The 25308-nt window shown below is 42.1% G+C and overlaps 1 protein-coding gene across 2 annotated transcripts in view; it reads left to right on the forward strand.

The window, feature by feature from the left end:
- NSF (N-ethylmaleimide sensitive factor, vesicle fusing ATPase) overlaps nucleotides 1-24351 on the forward strand; it is a 117171-nt gene extending 92820 nt beyond the window's left edge. For both annotated transcript variants that reach the window (XM_090044744.1, XM_090044743.1), the window contains 8 exons: nucleotides 905-1061; nucleotides 1706-1839; nucleotides 2951-3017; nucleotides 6003-6082; nucleotides 16714-16848; nucleotides 17608-17721; nucleotides 22020-22075; nucleotides 22689-24351. In XM_090044744.1, the coding sequence (XP_089900870.1) occupies nucleotides 905-1061; nucleotides 1706-1839; nucleotides 2951-3017; nucleotides 6003-6082; nucleotides 16714-16848; nucleotides 17608-17721; nucleotides 22020-22075; nucleotides 22689-22704 (759 nt within the window). In that variant the 3' untranslated portion in view covers nucleotides 22705-24351. The remainder of the gene's footprint in view (nucleotides 1-904; nucleotides 1062-1705; nucleotides 1840-2950; nucleotides 3018-6002; nucleotides 6083-16713; nucleotides 16849-17607; nucleotides 17722-22019; nucleotides 22076-22688) is intronic.
- The last annotated feature ends 957 nt before the right edge of the window (nucleotides 24352-25308 follow it).

Genomic DNA, 25308 nt, shown 5'->3' on the forward strand with positions numbered 1-25308 from the left:
CCAAACAGGCATCCTTGCCTGTTCGGTCCCCGCTTCTCCTGCTGCATCTGGGGCATCACCAATCCTCCTGCAGGCCTTGTGGGCCCTGTGGGACAGCAGGCGGGCCCTGCACAGCCTGTTATGCCCCCAGGCTGTGGGGGCTCAGCAGCACAAGCTGCATTGCCTTGGGCCACAGGGGCTTGGAGAAACTGGAAGTGCCACAGTGGGCACTTCTGGTTTCACTTTACCTTACAAGCTGGAATGCCGGTTAACGGAGCATGCTGGCTTGTAAGGTGCTGGTTACCAGAGCTTTTAGTGTAGTAAAATCCTTTAAAACATCCTGCTCTGTCCTTGTCATGTCTAGTGTTTTAACTCCTTACTTAGCTGAGATGTTTGAAATGTCTTAATACTGATACTGATGATCTTAATAACTGAGGTATCTTAATCATTATTGAAAGTGTCCACTATATTGCCTGTCACTCTACTGATGTCTAGTAGGGCTGTGCAAAGGTTTGCTCCCCGGCAGACCTGGAAGTGGACAGGAAGTACTTCTGGTCCACTTCCAGATTTGCTGCCAAATACATGGAGGGCCCCCTGTGCTCCTGGGGGACATTCCATGTGCCCCAGTATCGCAACAATCAAGAGCCATGCCTGCTACCTCAAGGTATGTAGAAAAAACTTTTAAAGCTGTATCTGTCCGAATCATTGATTCTTCAAATCAGCATCGAATCTTCAGATTTGGATATGACCAAATCAAATCGGGGACAGTGATCTGAATCAATGAATCAAAGTACTGTCCACAATTCTGGATGAATCCGAACTGAATATGGCCCACTTTGCACACCCCTAATGTCTAGTGGCCTCTGCCCTGTTTTTCCATTGATTCTTACCCCTGATGATAATTTCTTCTTCTCTCCAAATATAGGCTTTTGGAACCAACCAGGAAGATTATGCAAGTTATATTATGAATGGTATTATCAAGTGGGGTGACCCTGTAACAAGGGTTTTGGAAGATGGGGAATTGCTTGTCCAACAAACCAAAAACAGTGACCGAACTCCATTGGTTAGCGTTCTTTTGGAAGGTAAATTTAGAGAAATTAATGTATGGTTCTGTAATTGTGAATACCGTAATTGTACTAGATACCCAGACATGAAACTAAAAACCACTAATCAAAATGAAAAACATGATTACTACTTGAAAATGTGATTAGATGGATAAATGTTGCTTTGGATAATAAAATTGACTTCTGTAGTTTTGAGAGACAACATTACAGGAACATCAAAATGGTGTAAATGCTCATAACTAATACTCTCTGACCCCTTTATTGTTTTCTTCCTAAACGGGTTATAGTTACCTTATTTGGTTTGTGTTTGTTTTGTGTTTTACTTGCAGCTTCTCTGAACAGTTCCCAAGAATAATTTTTTATTTATTGCTTATTTTTTTCAGTTTGCTGTTCTTGACCAGTACCTTAAATTACATTATTGATTCATTTGAATTGAGCTCATAATGTATGGTATGTTCATGATACCATATTAATTTAGGATTTTGGTGCAGCTGTTTGCAATTTTTTTCCATAGTTATGTGGAGTTCCACCAGCCAGCTTTTTTGCTACAGCATTCACAGAAGTCAAATGAACAAGAGCATGAAAACAGTTCAATAAAATTCATTTAATACCTAAGCAACTATTGGTTCTGTTTTTCACTAATTTCTCTTCCTTTTGTACAGGTCCCCCACACAGTGGGAAGACTGCCTTAGCAGCAAAAATTTCAGAAGAATCCAACTTCCCCTTTATCAAGATCTGTTCTCCTGATAAGATGATTGGCTTTTCTGAAACTGCTAAGTGCCAAGCTATAAAGAAGGTATTTATGGGTATTACTGTAATTGACTTGAATCTGATTCCCAGGCTCTCCAACATGAGATTGAGAGGTTGTGCTCTCTGCACTGAATATAAATCCCCTGCCTCATTATTTGTTCAGAAGGCTGTGTGGCTGTTGATGCAGGCATTGATCCAACAGCTCCGTTTGTGAACTGAGAGACTTGCACAATGCAGGTGTTGCCAGAAAAGAGGATAGTACTTAAATTTGTGGACACCAACTCATCTTTCAATTCATAATTTAAATGTATACAAAGTGTTCCTTTATGTTTGCAAAGTAGTTTGATTGATCAGACATCACTGGTTGAGTCCGTTTGAGATGCCAGTTTCCTATTTTAAATCTCTCCATCTTCCAATTTTTATATATAAGAATAAGGTCAGTTTTGTTTCTTAGATAAAACTGAATGAAGAAAGATTTGTATTGAGGGAAAGAAGTGATATATCACTTATCATTTTTGTACAGCTGTCTGCTTTATTGTGCTATTCTGTTGTGAAATGTAATGGAAAATATTGCTGTTCATCTTGCATATTGCTTGCTTATAAACAAATGCAGTAACTTTCTGCTGGTGTAAGTGAGCTAAAATGAGCTTTGGAGAGATTTTGAGAGATGGCAAAATATTAAATGCCAATTCAACATATATATGTACAATTGATGGGTTAAAAGGCAGGGTGTCAGCTTCTCTGTGGTATTTCACATGCCTGCTCCTACCATGGGGTGAGTAGAAGCTTAAACCCAAATAATTTTACCTATCTTTCAAAACTAGGCTTGCCCCAGGTGGGCTGCTACTTATAGGGGGTTTAAGCTGACATGTGAACAGCTATAATGGAGCAACTGAAATGCGGTACAACTCCAGCACCACCATCACCAACCTTAACTGGCTATGATTTTTTGGCCTCAAGTAAATATTTATTTATTTAGTGAATAAAGTCCAGTTTCTTTTGGAGACATACGATTAAACATTTTTGTTTTTACTACAAAAGTGATGTTTTTGCATATGTAATCCTGGTGCTAATTTAAAATTAGTAAAATGAGTCATCACAAATGCTATATTCTTATAGTTGAGATTTGTGCCAATAAAATATATTTTTTTATATAGATTTTTGATGATGCATACAAATCCCAGCTCAGCTGTGTGGTGGTAGATGACATTGAAAGACTTTTAGGTAAGTCTGAGAGTTGGCTATGAAGCTGATTCAAAAAGCCATGGCAAGCACTTTGACTTATATGTGGCCCCACCTAACTTTAAGAGCACCTGGTCCAGGTGGGTGATTTCAGAATGACCTGGTTGGGCACCTAGGATCCTAGAATGTAGAGACTCCACAGACACTAAAGAGAAGTTTGGGTGCAAGCTTTCAGCTTCTTTTTATAGAGAATGAGGAGCATTAAGCACCTCCAAAGGGCAGTTCTGAAAGCTTGGAGATGCCTAGAGCAGTGGTTTTGAATCAGGGCATCATATTGCTGCTGTTGCTTTTCAGCGTGACTACAGAAAGGTGCATTAACACATTAGATTATACAGACAAATGTGCTGCTTCTGCAGCAGCTCTTTCTGGTTTGATTCTGATGACCTCTTGAAAATCAAAACTCTTGAAAATCAACAGTAGTTCTACCTTGTGGCAGAAGCATCCATCTGCAAGCTGTCACTACCATGGGTAAAACTTTCATGTGCTTTTTGGTTTTCAGGAGACACATCAGGGCTAAACTGGGAAGAGCTTACAGCACCAGGGAAGGGAGAATTGCCTTGGGGTTACTAAAAAAGAACTTTGCCCAGTAGTTCCCAAATCCCATTAGTGGCCAGGAACTATTGCTGTAGGAGCACTGGGCGAGCACAGGGCGGTGGGGGGCAGCTCCTGCCTCTGTGCGCACCCCTGGGGGAGAAATGGGGAGCATGTGCCCCCCGGATCTGTGCCTAGGGCGTGGGCAGGCTGGAGCCAAGGCTGGTGCCAGGCTTTTTCCGGCGGGAGGGCTGGGCTGGGGCTGCACTTGGGGTGGGTAACAGTGGTGCTAGGAGGGAGGTTACAGAGGGGCTACGGCTGATTCTGGGGTGGCTGAAGCCCACCCCTTAGCCCCCTCCCAGTACTGCTGCCGCTTGCTAAGTACAGCCCCAGCCCATCCTGCTCACAGAGAAGAACCCAACACCACCCCTAGCCCCATCCTGCATCGGCAGCCTCTTCTTACCTTGCAGACGGATCCAGGGGGCACGTGCCTCCCCCAGAGGTGCATGCAGCAGCAGGAGCTGCTTCCCCCCACACCCCAGACAAGTTGCACACAGCTCCGTCTCACTCCCTGCCCTGTCCCAGCTGGGCAGTACCTGCCACAGCCCCAGTCTGACTCCATCTCTCACCACGGGGGCTTCAATTTCCTCCCCACACATACACCTCTTCCCTCCCAACAGACTTACTAGCAAGATGCTGATCTCCAAGCTGTTGGGCTGACTGTATGCATGCACACAGCATTTATTGGCAACACTTGGCCACATCAGCCAAAAAAAAGCAGGTTTCCAATAATGTAAATTTTCCTTTCATCAGTGCTGATGCAATATGGGCTGATGTATTATAATGCACCCCTCATTATAATGCTAATGTTACAACACTAAGTATATTTTATTAGCTTTTGTAATGGGGTGCTGCTACATTCTGAAAAGTTTTGGAGGGGTGCTTCAAGTCTAAAAAGGTTAAGAACTACTGGCTCAGGGGCAGCCGATGGAAATTGATAAGCATAAGAGTGTATGTCTGAACTGTAGCCTTCACAGGAGTTTAGACACTTGACTCTAGCTACCTGTTAATAGTGTCTTTTCAGTACTGTTAGTTCTTTTTTTTAAATGCTTGTGTTTTGTACAACTGGATTTTCCCAGTATCCATATTTATAATAAACCTATGGAATTTGAAAAACTTGGTTAATGTGCTTCTGTGGCATAAGCATAGCTCATCTAAGTGAATTAGATTTGGGCTCCACTTTGTCTTCTGACTAGTTTGCCCACAAGATGTCAAACTATTTTTTAGCTATGCGTTCTCTAGGACAGTTCCTGAGCCATTCTAGATAGCACAGTAACATTAAAAAAAAAAAAAAAAGGGTGAGGGTGGGCACATTGCATCAGGGTACCAGTCCCGGATGTTATCCCAGATGGGGGTGGACCAGAAAAATAGAAGTGGCTGCACTGCCAGGCCATCCACTGCCATGCTGGCAGCAGTGCAGCCAGTGGCACTGCTCTGCCCTTGTTCCACTGCACTTGGGGCACTCAGGCACTATGTTAAAACTCTGGAGTAGCAGTTGTGTTTTGAAAGAGAGGCTACTTATCCATAAGGAAGCTTAATCACATTGTGTTTTGTGTCTTTGCCATTTGGGAAACACAAATTTTAAAAATCTTTTTTTCTGTTGTTTCATTGGACTCAAAGGCTGAGTATGAAGGTTTTCCTTAAATCACCTGCTGTCATTTAAGAAGAAAATTTGGAATTTCAATTCAGTCAATCTGAGCACAATATAAACTTAAATATACCTCCCCTTTTTACTGAAGTTTGTCCCACTTGATTAAGACATGATTTTATTGATGGCTGAATTAGGAAAGGTAGGCATCTGAAATCTAATTTCTAGCAGTAGTAGCACCTCATCTTCTAAAATGATGTTGAAAGGATTTCCCTAGTTGTAAAACTGGTGCATGAGGGGAAAATGCTTTTAAGACCAATAACTTTTTTCCCAGCTCTTATTTGGGAAAAGTTCGATTCTTGATGTTTACTGTAAAATCTAGGGGCATTGATGCACATGCTGGGAGGGGTGGTGCTTTTAATTAAAACGGCCCTGAGAGCTGCTCTAATTAAAATGTCCAAAGTGTCTTGTATATCAGCATCCACATGCTTCAAAATGGTGATGGGGGCACTTTAGATGAATATTATTAAACAAGCTTTAGATAAAGTACTCCCCCCCACCATTTTGAAGTGCAGGGATGCTGATACACGAGAAGCAGGAGGCTGCTGGAGTGCGGTAGCTGCCACGCTCCAGCAGACTTAATCAAGTCCACTGTGCTGCACTGGAATTAGTGTTGGGGCAGCCTCTCTGATCATGTATAGGCACCCTAGAAGTTTAGATGTGCATATGTCCATAATCTATAAAAAAGAAAAATATTTTTTTTTAAATCGGTGCTTTTTTCATTTCAGATTATGTTCCAATTGGACCACGGTTCTCCAACTTGGTGTTGCAGGCCCTTCTTGTATTGCTAAAAAAGGCTCCTCCTCACGTAAGTGTTTTGGTAGTAACAGAGCATTCTCTTTTGTTAGGACTCCTTTTGCAGTAGAGGTTTTCATACTTTGCTGACAGACCATTGCTGAAGGTGTGTCCAAGTACTGTTGCTTGAATAAAGATATTGGTCTCTGAGTTGACCATTGAATATTGAAATATTTCCAATATAACCCCAAAACACTAAACCGCCCTAAGAAAGCAGCAGTTTGAACGTGTCAAGTTTACAGGATGAAGATGAAAACTCTCTTTGGTCACTGATTTTCCCCAAAGACGTAAGCCCCGCTCCCCCCAACCTGCGCCCCTCCTCCAGTCTAATTTTACCATTCTTTATTTTCTCATTTAAACAGAAAAAAGACAGTTTTCTTAATTGTATTTAAGGTTTCTTGATTGAGCATGGATTTTTAGAGCTTGTGTGCTTCAGTTGAAATCCCCACAGACTAATGCAGATAGGGGTTGGGAAGGGCTGCAGTAGAGAATGGTACTAAAGGCTGACAGATCATTCCTAGTTACAACTTGGTTTCAAAGGGTCCTTGTACTTGCATTTCCTGACATGAAGAAATGTTAATGACCTTGTAACTGCCACCTTTATTTGGTGTGTATTGCAGGAAGAAAGCATTTCTTCTGTTCTCTAGCACTCTTTCTGGCTATTCATAGATGTTAGGGTCGGAAGGGACCACAGTAGGTCATCAAGTCTGACCCCCTTCCCTGTGCAGGAAAGAGCACTGGGGTCAGATGACCCCAGCTAGGTGCTTGTCCAGTCTCCTCTTGAAGACCCCCAGGGTAGGAGAGGGCATTACCTCCCTCGGAAGCCCATTCCAGATTCTGGCAACCCTTACTGTGAAGAAGTTCTTTCTAATGTCCAGCCTAAATCTGCTGTCCATCAATTTGTGGCCATTGTTGCTAGTTACTCCAGAGGGTGCCCTAGTAAACAGAGCATCTCCTATTCCCTGCTGCCCTCCCCTGATGAATTTATAGGCAGCCACAAGATCACCTTTCAGCCTTCTCTTGCAAAGGCTGAAGAGATCCAGGTCCCACAGTCTCTCCTTGTATGGTCAGAGGCCTGCAGGCAAGCCTTTACGAATAGCCCTCCTCTGAACCCTCTCAAGGTTCTCTGCATCCCTCTTGAAGTGTGGCACCCAAAACTGGACACAGTACTCCAGCTGTGGCCTGATGAGTGCTGCATAGAGGGGAAGCATCACCTCCCTGGACCTGTTTGTCATGCATCCGCTAATGCATGATAAAGTGCGGTTAGCCTTGATGATCGCTTCATCACATTGACAACTCTTGTTCATCTTGGAGTCAACTGTGACTCCACTGCTGAGAAGGTCATCCCCCAGTCCGTAAGTGTGTTGGTCATTCTTTTTGCCCAGGTGCAGCACTTTGCACTTGTCTTCGTTGAGTGGCATCCTTATTTTGTTCTGCCCATTTTTTCCAATCTGTCCAGATCCTCCTGGATCTGTTCCCTACCCTCTGGTGTTTTAACTTTGCCCCATGATTTGATATCATCTGCAAACTTGGACAAGGTGCTCTTCACACCCTCGTCCAAGTCACTGATGAAGACATTGAATAGCACCAGTCCAAGGACTGAGCCGTGTGGGACTCCACTGCCCACATCTTTCCAGGTCGATATCGACCCGTCCACCACTACTCTTTGGGTGCATCCCCTAAGCCAATTTGCCACCCAGCTGACCATGTAATCATCTGCATCACAACATGTCAGTTTATTTACGAGAACAGAATGAGATGCCATATCAAAGGCCTTCTTAAAGTCTAGGTAGATGACATCTACCTTGACTCCTGTGTCTCAGTGTTTTGTGACCTGGTCATAAAAAGAAAGAAGGTTAGTCAGGCAGGATCTACCTGCAATGAATCCATGCTGATTTCCTTTTAGCATCATTTCCCCTGGTGGGCTCCTTATGTGATCCTTAATGATTTTTTCCAGAGTTTTCCCCAGGATAGAAGCGAGACTAAATGGCCTGTAGTTTCTTGATTCCTTCCTCCTCCCCTTCTTGAAAATAGGGACCACACTGGCCCTTTTCCAGTCCTCTGGGAGCTGACTGGAGCACCATGAGTGCTCAAACAGCCGTGCCAGCAGCTCTGCTATGATACTAGCCAATTCTTTCAGCACCCTTGGATGAAGTTCATCTGAGCCCACTGATTTGAATGCATCCAGTTCTTCCAAGTGCCCTTTCACTAAGTCTGTGCTAACAGTTGGTGGGCTGGTGTCCCTCCTGTGTCTGTCTGTGATCCAACTGGGAGATTTGTCTTGGTCTGTGTCTAGGAATAGAAATGCAAAGAACTCGTTGAAGAGCTCTTCTTTGTCCCCTCTCTCTGTCACCAATAGCCCTGTTTTGTCCTGTAGGAGTCCTGTGCTACTCTACACCTTCCTTTTGCTCCCTATATACCTGAAGAAGGACTTTTTGTCGTCCGTACATTTTTATTGCCAGCTTAAGTTCTAATCCTGCTTTGGCTTTCCTAGCTGATTCCCTGCAAGTGCGAGTCAGGGAGGTATACTTCTCCTTGGTAGCTACCCGATTTCCACAGCCTGTATACCTCTTTCTTTCCTCTTAAGCTTTCCTGGACTTACCTGTTCAGCCTTGAGAGCTCTTTGGCTCCTTTACACCCTCTTATGCGCAGTGGGGTTGTCTCCTTCTGTGCCCATAGAATTGCTCTATTGAGGAACAGCCACTCTTCCTGGACCCCCATTTCACCAATGTTCTTGAGCTTTAACGCCTCCTGAGCGCACTAAAGTTAGCTTTTCTGAAGTCTAGTACTTCACCCCTGCTGGTTAGTTTACCCACCCTTCACCGGATAGTGAATTCAACCAATTGATGGTCACTATCCCCTAGGTTACCTTGTACCTGCAGATTCCCCACCAGGTTATCCCCTGTAGCTAACACCAAGTCCAACAAGGCTTTTCCTTTAGTCAGATCGTATACCTCCTGCGTTAGCTGGAAGTCCTTTATGCATGTTAAGAACCTATGTGAGCGGTTAGATTCAACTGACTGCTCCTCCCAGCAGATGTCAGGGTAGTTTAGGTCACCCATGACAACCATAGCTCTTGACTGTACAGCCTCTGAGAGCTGTCTGGAGAACTCCAGTTCTAGCTCATCCTCTTGGTGTGGTGGTCTATAGTAGACCTCCACTGCCAAATCCCTTTCCCCCCTGCCCCCCTTATCCTTACCCACAGTACCTTGGTTTAGCCCTCCTCTGATTCTGTCTTGATTATAGAAGATGTATATTTTGTCTCTTAACATAGAAAGCAACCCCACCCCCTTTTTTTCCCCACTCTATCCCATCTGTACGCCTGTAACCTTCAATGCCTTTGGTAAGCTGCTTTGGATAGAGACCTTTTCTTATCTGTATAAATTGCTAAGAAAATAATTTATTTAAATTATTAAAATATATAGCATCCAATGAGAAGATGGATTGTTTCAGTTCTTTCTAGCATTTGGAGAGATTTTTTTTAAAATATCTATTTACTATTAAATTGTATGGAATTATCCTGACGTTAGCATTTCTTACCTTGGTTCTGAGCTAAGGAGTTATGTACTTGATACTGCATCCAGGCTTCCTTATAGTTGGAAACTGGTTTCTTGCCAATTTATTGTTTTAGGGTCTTTTCATAATGCCATAAGTGTTATACCTTTCATAATTTTCTAACATGGCTATGAAAGTAACAACTTAAAATCAGAAGAAATGGGTATATAAGATTTGTGTTCCTAGATAAACTGAATGCATTTCCACTTCCGCAAGAAGCTTCATTACCATTAAAGATCTCATAGAAAGAATGATAGCCAGGTCCCTGATGCATTAATGCTAACTGGATTAAAAAAGAACTGTCCTTGCAACTACTGTTGCTAATATCTCTTAATTTATACTATAGTTATTAATGTGGAATTAGTAATGGAAGTTAATACTAACAGCCCATGGTTTACTGGAGGAAGACAAAAAATATATTTGGATTTGTATGCATGTACACTGCTTATGATTCACTGCTAGGTGAACTCCTGTTAGCACAGTAGGTCTCATAGGCCAAGATGTAGTGCTTGGGTCTCTGACCTTTATATTTGCTCCTAGGGATTGTTACTCTGATATTTCAGGTACTGTTGAGGGTGAAGGTCTTTGGTTTGATCATGCATATTGTAGAGATGATCTGTAGCATGTTTCTGATGCTTTGCGTATTCTTCACACACCTGCTATGGTGCATGGAGTGGAGAATTTTTCGTTTTTCTTCTTTTTTTCAGACACAAACTAGGGCAGGAGAGGGACATCCTTCCCCCACACCATGATGGGTACCTCTTCTCTGAAGGATGATGTTTGTAATGTGGGACTTTGATTTGGGGAAACAAAGGGATGGAGAGTGTCTCAGAACTTTCCTATGGAACAAAGTTCAGGCAAGAGAAGTGGGAATTTGAGAGAGGAAATAATTAACAGGCAATATTATGTGATCAGTAGTTCCACAATTAATAATTATTCTGAACTAGCTACTGCTTTCACTGTTTGGTTATGATTTTGCAGACTGAAGTACATGGTTAATTTGTAAGCAGCAGCAGTGGAACTGCTTATGTGCATTAAGTGAAGCCAGCAAGTACGTAAGCCTCTGCAGAACTGAGGTTCAGACTCAGCCCTAATAAATATGGGAATGCCCTGACCCTTACCAGGCACATCCAAAGCACTGATGAGAATTGCTATTGAATAGCTGAAGAGGCAACATTCATCTCATGCACCGCTGTCAAACAGGTCTTTTCACTTTATTTCTATGTCAAAAAGACATGAAATATGCATAGTATAGTTTGACACAGCTCTAGAGCTATAGGAACCACAAAGCAGTTGAAACCACAAACATAGGGTGTGGGAGACAGGCATAATGTCTCAGCAGTACATATTTGTAGTGATGAGTTGTTATATATGCCAAGATTACATATTCACACAGTGTTGTCACATCACTCACGGTATGTACTCTTAATCTGCAAACAGCTTCCCACAACTATTATGGGTAAAGTGAGTATGGAAGAGGGGCATTTCTGGGCCGCTGTATTATTATGCACCAAGATGCATGGCTCTCTGTTAAATTGGCTTATGAAAGCTGCCTCCCAGACTCCCCCTTTCCCCATTGTGACTGTATTTAGTCTTTGCACTTCTCATGTGGGACTGAAAATGCAAGTCAGACACTTGCCTTTGGGTTACTGAGCTTTCTGGCTTGTTCACTTTTACATTTACTTCACAAAAATTTTAAAAAGATTTTAAAGAACTATAATCGGCTCCAAGTTTGCTTTAAACTCCCTGTTGCATTCCATGATTCATAGGTTTGGGGGGTTTTGTTTGTTTTTTGAGCAGTGTCTTAAAAGTGGGATCTATTACTAGTTCAGGAAGACGGAAAAACATTGCATTTAGTTTAGCATCTTTTTAACACTAATTAAAAAGCTTTTCTAAAATGGATTGAAGAGAAGAAAATAAACCATGTTCTCTTGGGTCTTTATTTCAATCAAGTTTCCCTGTGTTGTGCAGGAGAAGAGACTGGGGGGGATAGAAAGATTGAAAGGGGCTGTCTCAGCAGGGAGCCAAGCCGGAGAAAAGGACTTCTCTGAGAACTAAGCAGCAGCAGCTCTGAAAGCCTAAGAGGCTGCTTCATCTACATGCAGAGTCACACAAGGCATGGGGACGCTCACCAGCCTCACAGAGGTTTCACATGTGCTTCCCTGCTGGTTCCTATGAAAAGCTAACAATCGGCTCAGAGGGTGAAAGACCATCGCAGCATCCCCTTGCTAAGCTGGACGTACAATTTGTTCAGTGTTATGAAATGTCCGGCTTAAGGAGATGCTCTTGGGCACCCTTGCAGATGCTCTTCCAGTACCCCCAAAGGCCCCCCAGCCTCACTTCTTTTTGGGACTTCTGTTTTTTGCAGCTTTATGAAAATTATACTGGGTGGGGGAACATACTCCTTGTTTGGTGCAGTCCCCATGCAGCATATTGATGCATCAGCATTGCTGAGTGTGAGTATGTGGGACACTACATTTTTTAAAAGGAGAAAAAATTCAATCCTTTTTACGCTTATATTGATGCACTTTTATTGGTGCACATTTAGAGTAACTCTTAGTTGAATTATTCTGGGTTTATATCTGTGCACCTGAAAGCAGGGTCTACCTTACTATGTGACCTCCCTAGTCCCTATCATTGGAAGGATTACAGTCATCCCTTAATCCATATTAAAAAGCTGTAAGGACCAAACAAGAGCAAATAGTCTTTATTCAATATCCAGCCTAGAAGCTTAAAATGCCCTAGCTTGTTTTCCTCTCTACTGTTTCCCAGCTGTAATGTAGCTACAACTCCTCTGTTGGGCCTGGGAATCCTGGGAATGGTAGGTTTTGTTGAATTTGTTACATACTTTGGAGCCCTGTTTTGTTCTCTTGAGAATGTAAATAATCCTTGTGTATAGCAGAGCCCCCATGTAACTTACATAGAATTCCATTGAAGTCAGCAAAATAGCGTGATGAACACTGAAAAATCTCCATTTCTTCTGAAGAAACAAATAATTTTGAAAATAATTACCCCTTTTCATCTTGGGTCTCAAAGTGCTTTACAAATCTAGCTAAGTATTATCTCTATTATATTGATGGGCCATTTGAGGCAAAGAGAAAATAGGGCAAAAAGGCATACCCAAAGTCATCCAGAGGCAGAGCTAGGAAAAGGACTGAGGTTTTCGGACTACAAGCCTTCTAAGTGATGAGATGTCTTAAACTGTACTTAGTAATGCTCTATATTGTCTTGAAACTTTTTAAACTTTCGTTGAAATTTTGAGTTTTGGATTAAACAATTTTTTTCCTAAAAAGTGTCTGCTTTCTTTGACTTTTTCCTGTCTCTTATTTTTTTTTAATTTGCGTGCTACAGTTACAGCAACTAACTTTTAATTTCCATAACTGATTTACCTCTGTCACATACTACTTTTGAGCTAGACCTCTGATGAATCTCTTGCCTGAATTCAGTTAGTCTCATGATCTACTGATCTGGAAGGTTTTTGCAGTTGCTCAGATGGCGTCCAGGAGTCTGGATCTGTGCATACAAAGGCTAAGGTTTAATACAGACAATGAAAGTCTAAGTTTAGATGAAAATTCTGTCTGTGGCCTCCATCCCTCTCCACCCCCTCCCCCCAGTATTGTAGATTTTGATTGAGTCTGTGTTCCTGCCCTACTTCTATTCCAAGCATGTTTTGCATGTTTTGAGCGAGTTGAGGACACATGTTCAGTCTTGACTCTGAAACTGCCATCTTGGGACAGCATCAGGGGCCCTCTGCATCATTTGAATATTATGTTTTGTGGTTCGTGGTGGGGGGTGATTTTAAGTTTCCTTTTTAAGACTGAATGCATCATACAGCTTCCAGGCCTTTGTTTAAAATCTGTTTTATTAGAACTGAGACCCACAAAAGGGGCAAGGATTAGTCTTGTCTTTGTGTAGCAAAGGGCTTAGATGTCTCTTAGTTGCTTTTATTCTTTTCAGTCTCTCTCTAAGTGCTTTAGCTGAAGGATAAACACCTGACTGATTTGCTGGCCGGTCTTTCTCACTTTAATTTTTTTTTACCTGTGCTGCCTCTTGTAGATTCAGTCCCACTTAAATGCTGTTGGACATTCCTTATGTTTTTAGTCTGCACATGTAGGACCTATTTTAGCTGGGGATTAAACTTGTTTTACAGATGTAAATGAAATACATTTTCTTACTGAAAGCTCTAGATAAGTAATCTTTAAAAAAAAAAAATGCATATGAATAACCGTATGGTAATGCCTTTGTGCACTTCTGAAGATCATATCTTACAAGTCGAGACGTGTTTGCCCTGGGTCATGACCTTCCTTGTACTGTTTTACTCTTGTTTAACAACACTAAAAGCAAAGCTGAAATTAGCTCCTCAGTTAGTTACAAGTCTCTATATTTCCCAATCTTTCATCAGCCAGGGGAGGAATCTAATCTGTTAAAATATGAAAATGAATTAAGTAAAATAGTAGTTGGTAGAAAAATAAGTCTGTTTGGTGTGAAAAGACCTCTCTCTTCAGTGGAGATGTGTTCAGATTATAATGGTTTTCATCCTTTCCTCGGAGGTTCTGAAAAAACCTTCATAAAATGAACTCACCTTTTGGAGCTAGACTAAGACTCCAAGAGAAGCTTGTCCAGGGATGTACAGGAAATTGAAAGCAGAGCCTAAAAGAGAGCCTGGGTGCACCTTGCTGTTGCTGCTTGTCACAGCTAGGCTGTGCTACAACAGAGACATGTATAATAATGAACACTTTGTGTGAACCATTTGAAAACAAGCAGTTCACAAAAGCTGCTGAAGGACATTGCCTAATTGTGTACTGGGTATTTTGGAGAACACAGATGCTTCTGCAAAGAGCTTGTAATCTCTGAATTTAACTGAAGCAGAAGTGATGAAAAGGGGAGGAACTGGTTAAGAGATGTATGTATGTATGTCCCAGCAGTGTGTTCATACTGGCATTCATGAGATGGTTATTGAAATTATGCGTTGTCATATCGCCATCTCATAGTAGATTTATCCATATGCTTGCAAGAGGCATTGAAAGAAAGCCTGGGCCTCAAAATATGACTGTACCAACAGGTATATTATTGACAAGTCTATGGCAGTAATTAGTACCTCTTTAACCTTCTTCAGGGTTCAAGGTCCTTGTTTGTTTTGGGCTAGAACTAGTGATAGCTGAATATGACACTTTGCTATGTTTCATGTTTTCCGAGTTTTTTAAATATTAAAGGAAAAGTATGGAGGAGGCAGGAAAGTTGAAGGGGGTGTATCTAACAGCCATGTCCAAAATAATATGAATTATAATACATCCTGAGATTGATTAAACTTTTGACTAGCTGGAATGACCATTCTTAGTGGTTACACCTTTATGACCAGTTTTCCTCCATGTTCTGTATAAGCTGTTTTTTATATATATAGATGTGCGGGTATATATGATATATAGGTGTGCGGGTATATATGTATACATTATAAGCTCTCCGTGTGTGTGTGTGTGTGTGTGTGTGTGTGTGTTAGCTACCACTGGAATTCAGGGATATAACCAACTTGCTAATGGCTAATGGCAGGTTGCCGTTGCTTGGTATCTGAAATTCAGCCCTATGGTTCTCAAGATTGCTTGTCCACTAAGTACATACTCTCTCTTGCCTGCCAGCCAAATTCTACCTTAAGTAATTCTGTTGGTAACTAGAAATATTATTAAAATGAATGGTTTTAAGAGTTGTTCACAGTCTATAAGTGTTTGAATTTTGCTCTGAAGCGATCCTTGAGTCTGCAGGTACATAGCAATGTAACACCAAGCTGTGGGGAGAAGGATTCTTGCTTCAGTCCTGAGATGCTCACAGATGAATATGTCCCTTAATTCTAGGTATGGCTCTTTAGTTAGTTGATGAGTGGAACAGGCTAAATACTTAAAACCAAGTCCCCAATTAACCAAACTTATTTGGATAGCCTGGTGTGCTGACACTGTTTATAAACCTTATAGTTCTCTGGGAACATTCATATGCGTGACTCCTCTTGTTAATAAAAAGTCTGTGGAATGTGCATGTCTCTCAACTTACTTTGCAGGGTATATTTTTAAGAATAAAATTTTAAGATTTTTTTAGTTAACAAGCTAATCTGACATGGAATGGAAAAGTTGTAATTCTGATATGTTAGCTGGTTGAGGCAAGCCCTAGGGCTGATCATTTAATGGATATTAAAATATAGTCTTGCCCTGCCTAGGTTTGAGATGTGCTTCTACCATATAGATATGGCACTTGTGGTCTCCATCACTGTCCTACCCTGATCACAGAGTGACCATTAGAAGTATTCTCTGGACAGCAAATAAAAGCCCTGTGATCTGGAGGTAGAAGCTGTTGCTCTGAAAAACATGCATCTCCCAGCTCTGCTCAGTGGGAGTTAATTCTGAACTTTAAATAGCAACCAGAGCCTGAATACATTGCAGACTTGTCATTTTACGTTGCTTTTGTATAAACTCTGCCACTGTTCAGAGTGGACATGTGACCAACTCACCCAGGGTAGCTTTTGCCTTGGGCCCTGTTACAGAGCGTGGCTGCTGGGTGGTGGGGGGAACCTGTTTGTATTAAGTAAACCCATAATAGGAGCAAATGCTCTACAAGTGCACTAAAGCGACTTACACTGGTGTAGTTTTACCCTTGATTTTTTTTTTTTTTTTCCTGGAACAACTTCATAGGATTCTAGTTGACTACATGGGTAGGACTGCCTGTCATGTTGGTTTTCTGGTTACACCGGTATAAATGTGTATTGTGTCCAGCCCCTCTGTCACTGAAGGCCATTATAGCAGAAAAAAACTGAGATACAATGGATCATAGATGGGGCTCCACTTGTCAGAAGGCCCCTGAAGTGACAGTCATGAAACAGTATACTTTCCATAGCCTAACTAATTTCCACTGGCCTTGTGCCTGGTTTTGTAAAAAGGTATGCTGAGGAATTTAAGTGCTAAATATGATTTTTCTCCTCATCTCAAACAATATTTTTTCATTTGCCCTAAAAAGGAGTTTGTTTTCCTTGAATTGTGCCTAAATACCCCAACGCTGATTCCTGTGCTTCTTCCTGTTCTCAGATTTTCTTCCTGTTTTTATGGACAGGGTCGTAAACTTCTAATCATTGGAACCACCAGCCGCAAAGATGTCCTGCAGGAAATGGAGATGCTGGATGCTTTCAGCACCACCATCCATGTACCTAACATCGAGACAGGGGAACAACTGATGGAAGCCTTGGAGGTGAGGAGAAGCTCATGAATGACAGACAAGCTAAGAGATTACCTGAAAGTCCTCCCAGCTGGTGGTGTGAATAACTCCATGCAGCAGAGGACTTAATGAACTCTAAAAGCTGGCTGTAAGGGACAGTGCAGCAGATCTGCATTTGCTGACTTTGATATAATGGCACAATACCAGGTTTTGTTAAATGTAGTGAATTCAATTTTGTGAGGCACTGAACTTCCATTAACTTGAATTATAGCAAATGAGGGGTGTGCAGCATTCTACAAATGAGCTGCTCACAGATTTGAGCCCAAGGTGGGTTCTGGACCCATGCTGCATAGGACCATAGTTTGTGGTAGTTATTGATGGTGCTACCAATAACCTTGCATCCAGAGCTATAGCACAGCCTTGCAAAATTTATACTTCACATAGGCAAGTGAAATCATTAGCACTTCTATTTTCATTGAACAGAGGTAGGCGAGTGTGTGTGTGGTTGGTTCTATACAAGTTTTTCAAGTTTGCTCAAGCACATAACACTGCATAGGGAAAACTAGTATAGTAAATAATATTCAGAAATCAAATCAGTCAAAGATCAGCTGTTTATCCTGTTAGTTCAAACAGTTATGCTGTGAAAGGGAAGCGTGCAGGGAAGTGTACCATTTAATATCCCACATCGAGGCATTAGTCCTTACCTCTTTTCAAGACTAAGCTAAGGAATATTTTTTTTACCTCTTCACTGCCTTTCTAATGCTTCTAGCTGCCTTGTGATTTTATTTTCAGCTTCTGGGGAGCTTCAAAGAGAAAGAACGCAGCACAATTGCACAACAGGTCAAAGGGAAGAAAGTCTGGATTGGCATCAAGAAGCTGCTAATGTTGATTGAGATGTCACTACAAGTAAGAGATTTTTTGCTTGCAAGGTATACTGATATGAATAGAACATTCTTAAGGGTTTCTACAGGCTTTTACTGTATCTGGATCAGTTGTGCTTTGAATGTCACATTTCAGATTCCCTTATAACAGTGTTCAGCTCCAGTCAACAGAGAGATCACCTGAACTCAATTGACTTGAGGTCTTTAAAAAACAAAAAAATGGCTCATAGGTTATGGAAAATTGTAGTTCAAAGAAGAGGAGCATATGCCAACTAGAGAAACTGGAACTTTGCCTTTCATGAACTGCCTTCTCTACTGCATGAGCAATGCATTTAAGATTGCAGATAATGATAATTTGGGGTGGGGGTCATGAAAAAGGTGCTTATGCAGGTGTATAGGCTCTTTCCCTGAAAGAAAATAAATCTGTCAGACCGTTCAGCTGCTCTTCTCTTTATTTTCCACTTCCAGCACTTAAAAGGAAATAATTGCATAGAGTACAAATATGTGGTGCTTAACACTCCCTCCCCCCCACACCCTTTATCTCCTGTGCCTGCAAGCCAGTCATCAAGCTCATGTTCGACAGTATGTGTAGAATAGACCAAAATTAAAAAGAGAGAGGGTGTAGCGTTTGCGTCTAATCCTCAGTGGCTGAGGTGTCATCACCTTTTTCCATGTGAGCCCTTCCCCCAGCTTCTCTTCTTTCACATCAGATGGATTTGGTGCAGGTGAGTGAACTATTTTTTAACAATTCCTAAGAGAGGCTGAGCATAAGCAAAGAGGCATGTACTTTTAGTACCGTATAAGTCATGTATCCTTTCTGTTCACTATTCTCAAGTCTGTTAAAACTTGCATAGCACTAAGGATCTGCTCTGACTGGATGTCACCTAAGGGAATAAAGTCATTTATCTAGATTACTTTTTCCTCTCTTTCCCTTGACTCTTAATTCCATACCTACAGGCAAGTCAGTAAGTCATTTCTCACATACACTAAATGTATTTAATGAGTGCAGACCTGCAGGGATTGACTGGCTCAGTTGCAGCCAGTTTCACGTTGCAAAATACCCTTGGCAATACAGTTCCCTATTTCTCTTTTCAGAATAGTTATTTATTTCTTTTATTAGACTTTTCCCTGAACACTGGTGCTCTTAATGCTCCAGGGTGAAAGATGTGCAGCTCAAGGGCCATTCTGAGACTGAGGTAAAGGTGGAAATAAAATTGCACCCAGTTTTTCTGCCAGCTGCATGCCAAGATGGTAAGCTGTGTTGCTGGAGGGTCAGGTTATCATTAGTAAGCAGGCTGCTGTCCTGGAATGTTTCAAAAGTCAGGTTTGTTTGTCGCAATCCAAGTACATGTTCAAGCATTTCAACTTATTTTTGTTATTATTAATGAATTGCTCATTCTGTAGATGATTCCAAAACCTGATGGACCAACTGTAAGGGAAGTCAGAAGTGTTGTATGTTGGGTTCTGATCACTTCATGTATATACTCCATTGCAAGTCTGAGCTGTTCCGTCTCCTCTGATGCACTTCGTTGTTCTAAATACAGCAAATCTTTCATATGTTCACAAGAGATTAGAGATTGGTCATGATCATAAATATTAAGCACCATAATGATGATCTTATCTGGTCTCCTCCATGGACATTCCATTGCTTATAAGTGAAGGGAAGCCTCTGAGCTTGGTGTGAGTGTAGCACTTCTACAAAGAATCTAATCCCAGTTTAGGAACTCTTAAGTGCTGGAGAATCTCTCATGTTCCTTGATAATTGGTTACATTGGTGGGTTAACCTCACTGCTGAAAAAATGTGCACCTTCCCCATAGTCTGAAATGGTTTGGCTTCATTTTCCAGTCACTTGCTCTAGTTATGCCGTTCTTCTGCTCGATTTGTGTGGTCTATTGGAAGTCATTTACCTTTGTAGGTATTCATAGACTGATCAAATCACCTCATAAGTCTCTCTAGTACAGGGGTGGGCAAAATGCAGCCCACCAGGCTATTCTATTTGGCTCATGGGGCCCCTAAAATATTTAGAAAGTTAATATTTCTGGGCTGCCTGTCATGCGGCCCTAGATGGCTTGCCAAAACTCAGTAAGCAGCCCTCCACCTGAAATAATTGCCCACCCCGATATAGTATGTTCAGTAGATTGCAGTTCTTCATCTCAAGGGCTAAGTCCAGGCAGTCAAAAAGCCTGAGGCTGAATCAATTCAATCTACAGCTTCCTCGCGTAGGTTGAACGGCTAATCAACTGAACTAACATTCAGTTTTCAATTGGGAAAGGTGGAGGGAGGCCTGCACTGACCCAGGCCAATAAACAGGGGTGCTAGAGCACATCTCCCAGGCTGCTGGCCACTGCCAGCCCAGCCGTGTGTCCCTGACCCCCTGTTGTCCCCTCACAGGAAGTTAGGTAGCCCCCTGCCTGAGTGCTGGCCCACCTTCAGAGAGCCTTACCAGTCAGGGGGTTTCCCCAGCCTGGGGTCCCCAGCCCCCAGGCAGCCCTGGGGAGCTGAAGGGAATTCCACCCCCCACCTTCCCAGCTGCTAATTTGCTCCAGCCACTGCCCCAGGAGAGAGAGAGAAGTCCTCCCAACGGGGTACCTACCTGTACAGCCCATCATGAGGGCTTCCCCCCACCCCACCCCAGGGTCCCTGAGCCTGGGGCAGCCCCAGGCAGCTGAGGGGAGTTCATCCCCTCCCAAACCCCAGAGCTGCTTGCCTTAGTTCCTGTGAGTCTTGTGGATAGCCCAGGGAGCAGAGGGAAGTTCCTCTGCTCCCCTGCATTAGTTCTGCTTCAGACTCAGAGCAGATCAGGCAAAACCATCTCGGGAGGAGCAGAAGAATTTCCCTCTGCTCTGAGGCTGCCTGAGACTTGCAAGGTAAGCAACTCTGGGGTTTGGGAGGGGAAGAATTCCCCTCCACTCCTGTAGGCTGCCCCAGGCTGGGGAAAACCTGGGCTGGGGTGGGGGGAAGCCCCCCAAGACAGGGGCACCTTGGTGTCCCCATGCAGGGCTGCATGGGTAGGCACCAGGCCCAAAGGACTTTTCCCTCCCTCCTGTGGCAGCTGTCAAAGCAATCAGTTGCTGGGAAGGGGGAGGGCTGCTGAGGGTCTGAAAAGGCCCCACCACAGGGGCTTTCCTTCCCCATCACATGTGCTGTGTAAATTCTAGTTACAGAGGTCTGGGGGTCTGTTTCCCTGTCCCCTGATGGACACAGGCAGGAAGTAGGCTAAGGAGCAGCAAGGCAAGGCAGTCCCTGTTCCACTGGAGCAGGCAGCATAGCCCAGGGATGCAAAGCATCCTGGGATGCTGGAGGACTGTGAGTTAACTTGAACCAGGAGGTTACCAGTGCTTGAAACATTCTGGTAGCTCCTTCCTTTCCTGTTTTTTTTCAGCTTGTCAACTTGCTTTTGGACACAGGAAACTCCATAGTTTTTTTTCTTGCTAGTACCATGTATGGTGTCAATACCAGCTTTTTACCCCCACCTCATTTTAGAGGTAGGGGTTATGTTTGCCTCCTTAGCCCCTTAATTGTACTGTGCAGTTGTTTGGTTTCTAAAATGATCTTTAATGCCTTTTCCAAGTCACTACTCTCCCAGATACGTCTTTGTCCTAAAATTGTGACGTACATACTTGGTTCCTGGATTATAGCTTTGCAGTTAAAATCTAGGCCCCTTAAGACCCATGAGTGACATGGCCTACTATTTAAATCATGCAAATGGAATAAGATATTTGGGAAAATCGCATCAATTTCTATATATAAAGGGCACCAGCTTAATCCAATCCATAGTGTTCCAGGTTATTTGTACTGGATCAGTGTGGCTCAGTTGTTCATACCTTATTACGGCTACTTTCCTTGTTACTTAAAGGGGGGCACTAAGCTTGTGCCAAGCTGTTTATACCTCATTAAGGTTTATTTTATTCTTCGGACCACTGGCAGACAATCAAGACATTTGTCCCCAGAGTCTGCAAGTTGGCTGCAGGAGCAGACATATACCTGAGAAAAAAGCATTCAGCCTTATGGTACCCAGTGCTCATGTTGAGCATTTCATGGCTGCCAAATGAGCCTGATTATATGCAGCTTAGACTATAGTTGAATTGAAATGCGTGCTCAAGTGAGTCTAAATTGCTAAATGATGCAAATTCCTCTATATAAATAAGTTGGCCTTATAATTATTTACCATTCCACTAATCTGATTTATCTGTAGACTTTATTAGAAATTACTGTCAAAGATCTGGAATGAAACATAAGGACACTGAATAGTATTTGACTCTGTATACTGTATAAGAGAGTGCCTCCCTACTAATTGCAGGCTGCCTTTGTTTTGTGTGTAGATGGATCCAGAGTACCGTGCGAGAAAATTTCTGGCACTCCTGAGAGAAGAAGGGGCGTAAGTAGTGGCCATATTTTAAAAGAGAATTTTAAATGCCATTCCATCCTCAGATGCATGGATATTTGTATGCATCTGAGGCAAGTGTTGGGCTCTTGAACATCAATGAGATGTTTTCTGAAATTTCCTTTTAGAACTTGCTCCACCTTCTATAATACAAGTGATTTCCTAGTGCTGGTAAAGACGTCTAAATACATTTTAATCCTATCTTTTTTTTTTTATTACCTCGGTTTCTTGGCTTGCTTGCTGATTGGAGATTAGGACTGTGACTTGGGTTGTTTGTTTGTTTGTTTGTGTTTTTTAAATTATAGAAAATCAGCTGTAACCCCCATGTGTCCATCTAATGTTGGGCTGCTACCTGTTGGCCACAATATTGTCTCCCTTTCCTCACCTTATGCAGAGGAAGTGTCCTGTCATGAAATAACTGGAAATATGGCTAAGCCCAGTGTTGACACCCTGACTTCTCAAAAGCCTACTCAAATGCACACAATGCAGTCTCTGTGCTGAAGGGTAGAAGCTTGCAGGACTGTCAGCCATGTATACTCTAGGTGTTTCAGTGTGCACCTGAGCTGCTTCAGATATCTCTTTCAAATGGTTTTGATCTGTTTTATAGTAATCTACTTGGCTGAGTGAAGATGGACCATATGCAGAGATCAGTGGCTGTGGAAGTGACCAAGCAAGAGAATACACACTGGGATCTTTGTTCATTTGTACAACATGCTGGATAAAGCAAAACGCTCACCCACCTTCAAAAAACCCACTTGCAGTTTGCATGTTTAGTGCAATACAATGTCCTCTTTTACTCAGTGTCTTAAATATTTTGATGTTTTGTGGAAGGTTCAGTCTCCTTTTAGAATTCTGTGCTTTTGTTTCTGTGCAGGCTAGGGTGCATTCTCACTCTGGTTTAGCATGGGAGAAATGCCCTATCAGCCCTTTAAGTCTTGGAGCTAAAACTCATTTATGTCCAGCATTACGTTAATATCATAATCTGATACTGTTCCTATAGGAAAATAAGACCTACTTTTGACCTACTTCGGTAAAGTCTGTGGGTGTATTGAAATGCTACTTTGTGATATCCCCATTCTGACAGTAAATGCTTTTCTGTATAGTTGTCTTGTATGCTCTAATGAGATTGACTATCAATCCACATAGACAATACCATAACATTAAACAGTTGTTTTGGGCAAACAAAGAACTAGGATTGGCTTTTCTGTGATAATTCCCAAGTGCAAGGCAAGGCTCGGTGATATCCTAGAGGTTACATCCCTTTTCCTCTTGACATTGTACTTTTGTGGCCCAGTAGGAGAGTCTCCTGCTGCCACCAGTAGTGACTGGAGGGGGCAGTGATATACATTGATCAAAGCAGGGGCCCTGCTGTGAGTAGATGCACAAATTTAAAAATATCCAATACTTACAAAGCTTGAAAGAATTTTTTTCAGTGTAGAAATCTTTAGAATCTTAACATCAATTGAGTTTCAAAATTTTATTAAAAATAATTGATTGCAGTATTTGTGACTAGCACTGGTATTAATTAGTATATTCAAATTCTGCTTTCCTGGTGAGCTGCTAGGGCTGAAAACAGTCATGCTGTCTTTCTTCCCTTGCAAAGCAGGGTTCCAGGCTCTCCTTACTGAGCTTTGTATATGCTGCAGGAAATGTGTTGCCAGTGCATTCGCAAGTTTCCATTCTTGTACTGAAATAAAGGAATGTACCAACCTTGGCTATATAGCACCTGGCCAAGATGAGCCCCAGATGCGTTTTGCTGAGAACTGAGTGAGAATGTTCTTCTCTTGTTAAATTTAGCTCAGCTTATTTTGTACTGAGGTATGTGGAGCATGCTGCTGCATTTTCTTCATCCTCAGCTGGGTGAGGCAAGCAATCAAAGCCATTTTCAGGAACTTAAAGCCAGTGTGGCTTCCTGAGTTGCCTAGGCATGCTGCCAAGAGCCAGCAACTCAAACACCCAAAGAGGTTCAGAGCACCCTCCTTCTCTGGGAATGTCCTTTGACCCCATGGTTGAAGGCAAACCATTCTCTAGACCCTGCTGTGTATTTAGAGCAGAGTCGGAGAACCTGGTTGTGTATTTTAGCCTCTGTTCTTGATTTATTTTCCCTCAGTCAGCCGTGTTGTATTATGGTGACTTGTGAGTTCCAGTGGCCAGTATACCCTCTACCCCTTGTGTATGATCTTGCAACTTTCATTTGTTCCCTTCTTCCCCCAGCGTTGGTGAAAGCAGCACACATTAACTTATGTCTCAGAATAAATGATGTAAACATTTTTATTGTGTTTCTTTTGTCCAAAGCTGTATTGAGAAGCGTAAATATATGATTTAAATGCAAATTAATGGATGCAATAAAAGGCACAAATACCTGGAAAGACTTGGTAGATTGAACTGTCTTTTGGTGGAGGAGTGGGCCTGTGTCAAAAACTGGACACATGTAATGGTGAAGAAGTACTTGCCAGTACTAAGAAGGATGTCAAACAATATGTCCTAGCAGTAAATATTTTTAACTGCAGCAGGCCCTGCTTCCTTGCATACAAGAGTCCCAAAAGAGTTGGCTGAGAAAAATCACTGTTTTCCCCCCTCCCCCCCCCCCCCAAAACTTAGTATTTAGTAAATCTTTGAATAGGGGTGGGGGGAGTCCAAAAGACTGGAGAAGTGCTAAAGTTGTAGCAGTGTTCAAAAGACAGAAGCAGGAAGACCTGCCTAATATAAGCTGGTTAGCCTGACATCTCATGCAAATTAAGAAAAAAGCTGATAGAGGATTCAGTTGATAAAGTAGTAAAGGACAGGAATATAATTAATGCCAGTCAGCATGGTTTCATGGAAAATAGGTCTTGTCAAACAAACCTGATTTCATTCTTTGAGATTACAAGTATGGTTGATATAGGCAACTGCATAGATATAATAGGCTTAAAATTTTGTAAGGTGTTTGACTTAATACTGCATGACATTCTGATTTTAGAAAAATAGCATTATACAATAGCATTGAAGCACATGTTAAATGGATTAAGAACTGGATAACTGACAGATCTCAAACAGTACTTGTAAATGAGGAATCATCATGGCCTGTTAGAGTGTGCAGTGGTTCTAGAGGGACCAGTCCTAGGCCAGATGCTATTTAATGTTTTCACCCATGATCTGAATATAAATATATAATCGCTACTGATAACTTGCAGATGATGCCCAGATTTGCAAAATGGTAAATAATCCATACAGTCATATAGCAACAG

Source organism: Crocodylus siamensis, chromosome 4 (assembly GCF_052110815.1).
Source record: "Crocodylus siamensis isolate JL-2025a chromosome 4, ASM5211081v1, whole genome shotgun sequence".
Classification (NCBI taxonomy): domain Eukaryota; kingdom Metazoa; phylum Chordata; order Crocodylia; family Crocodylidae; genus Crocodylus; species Crocodylus siamensis.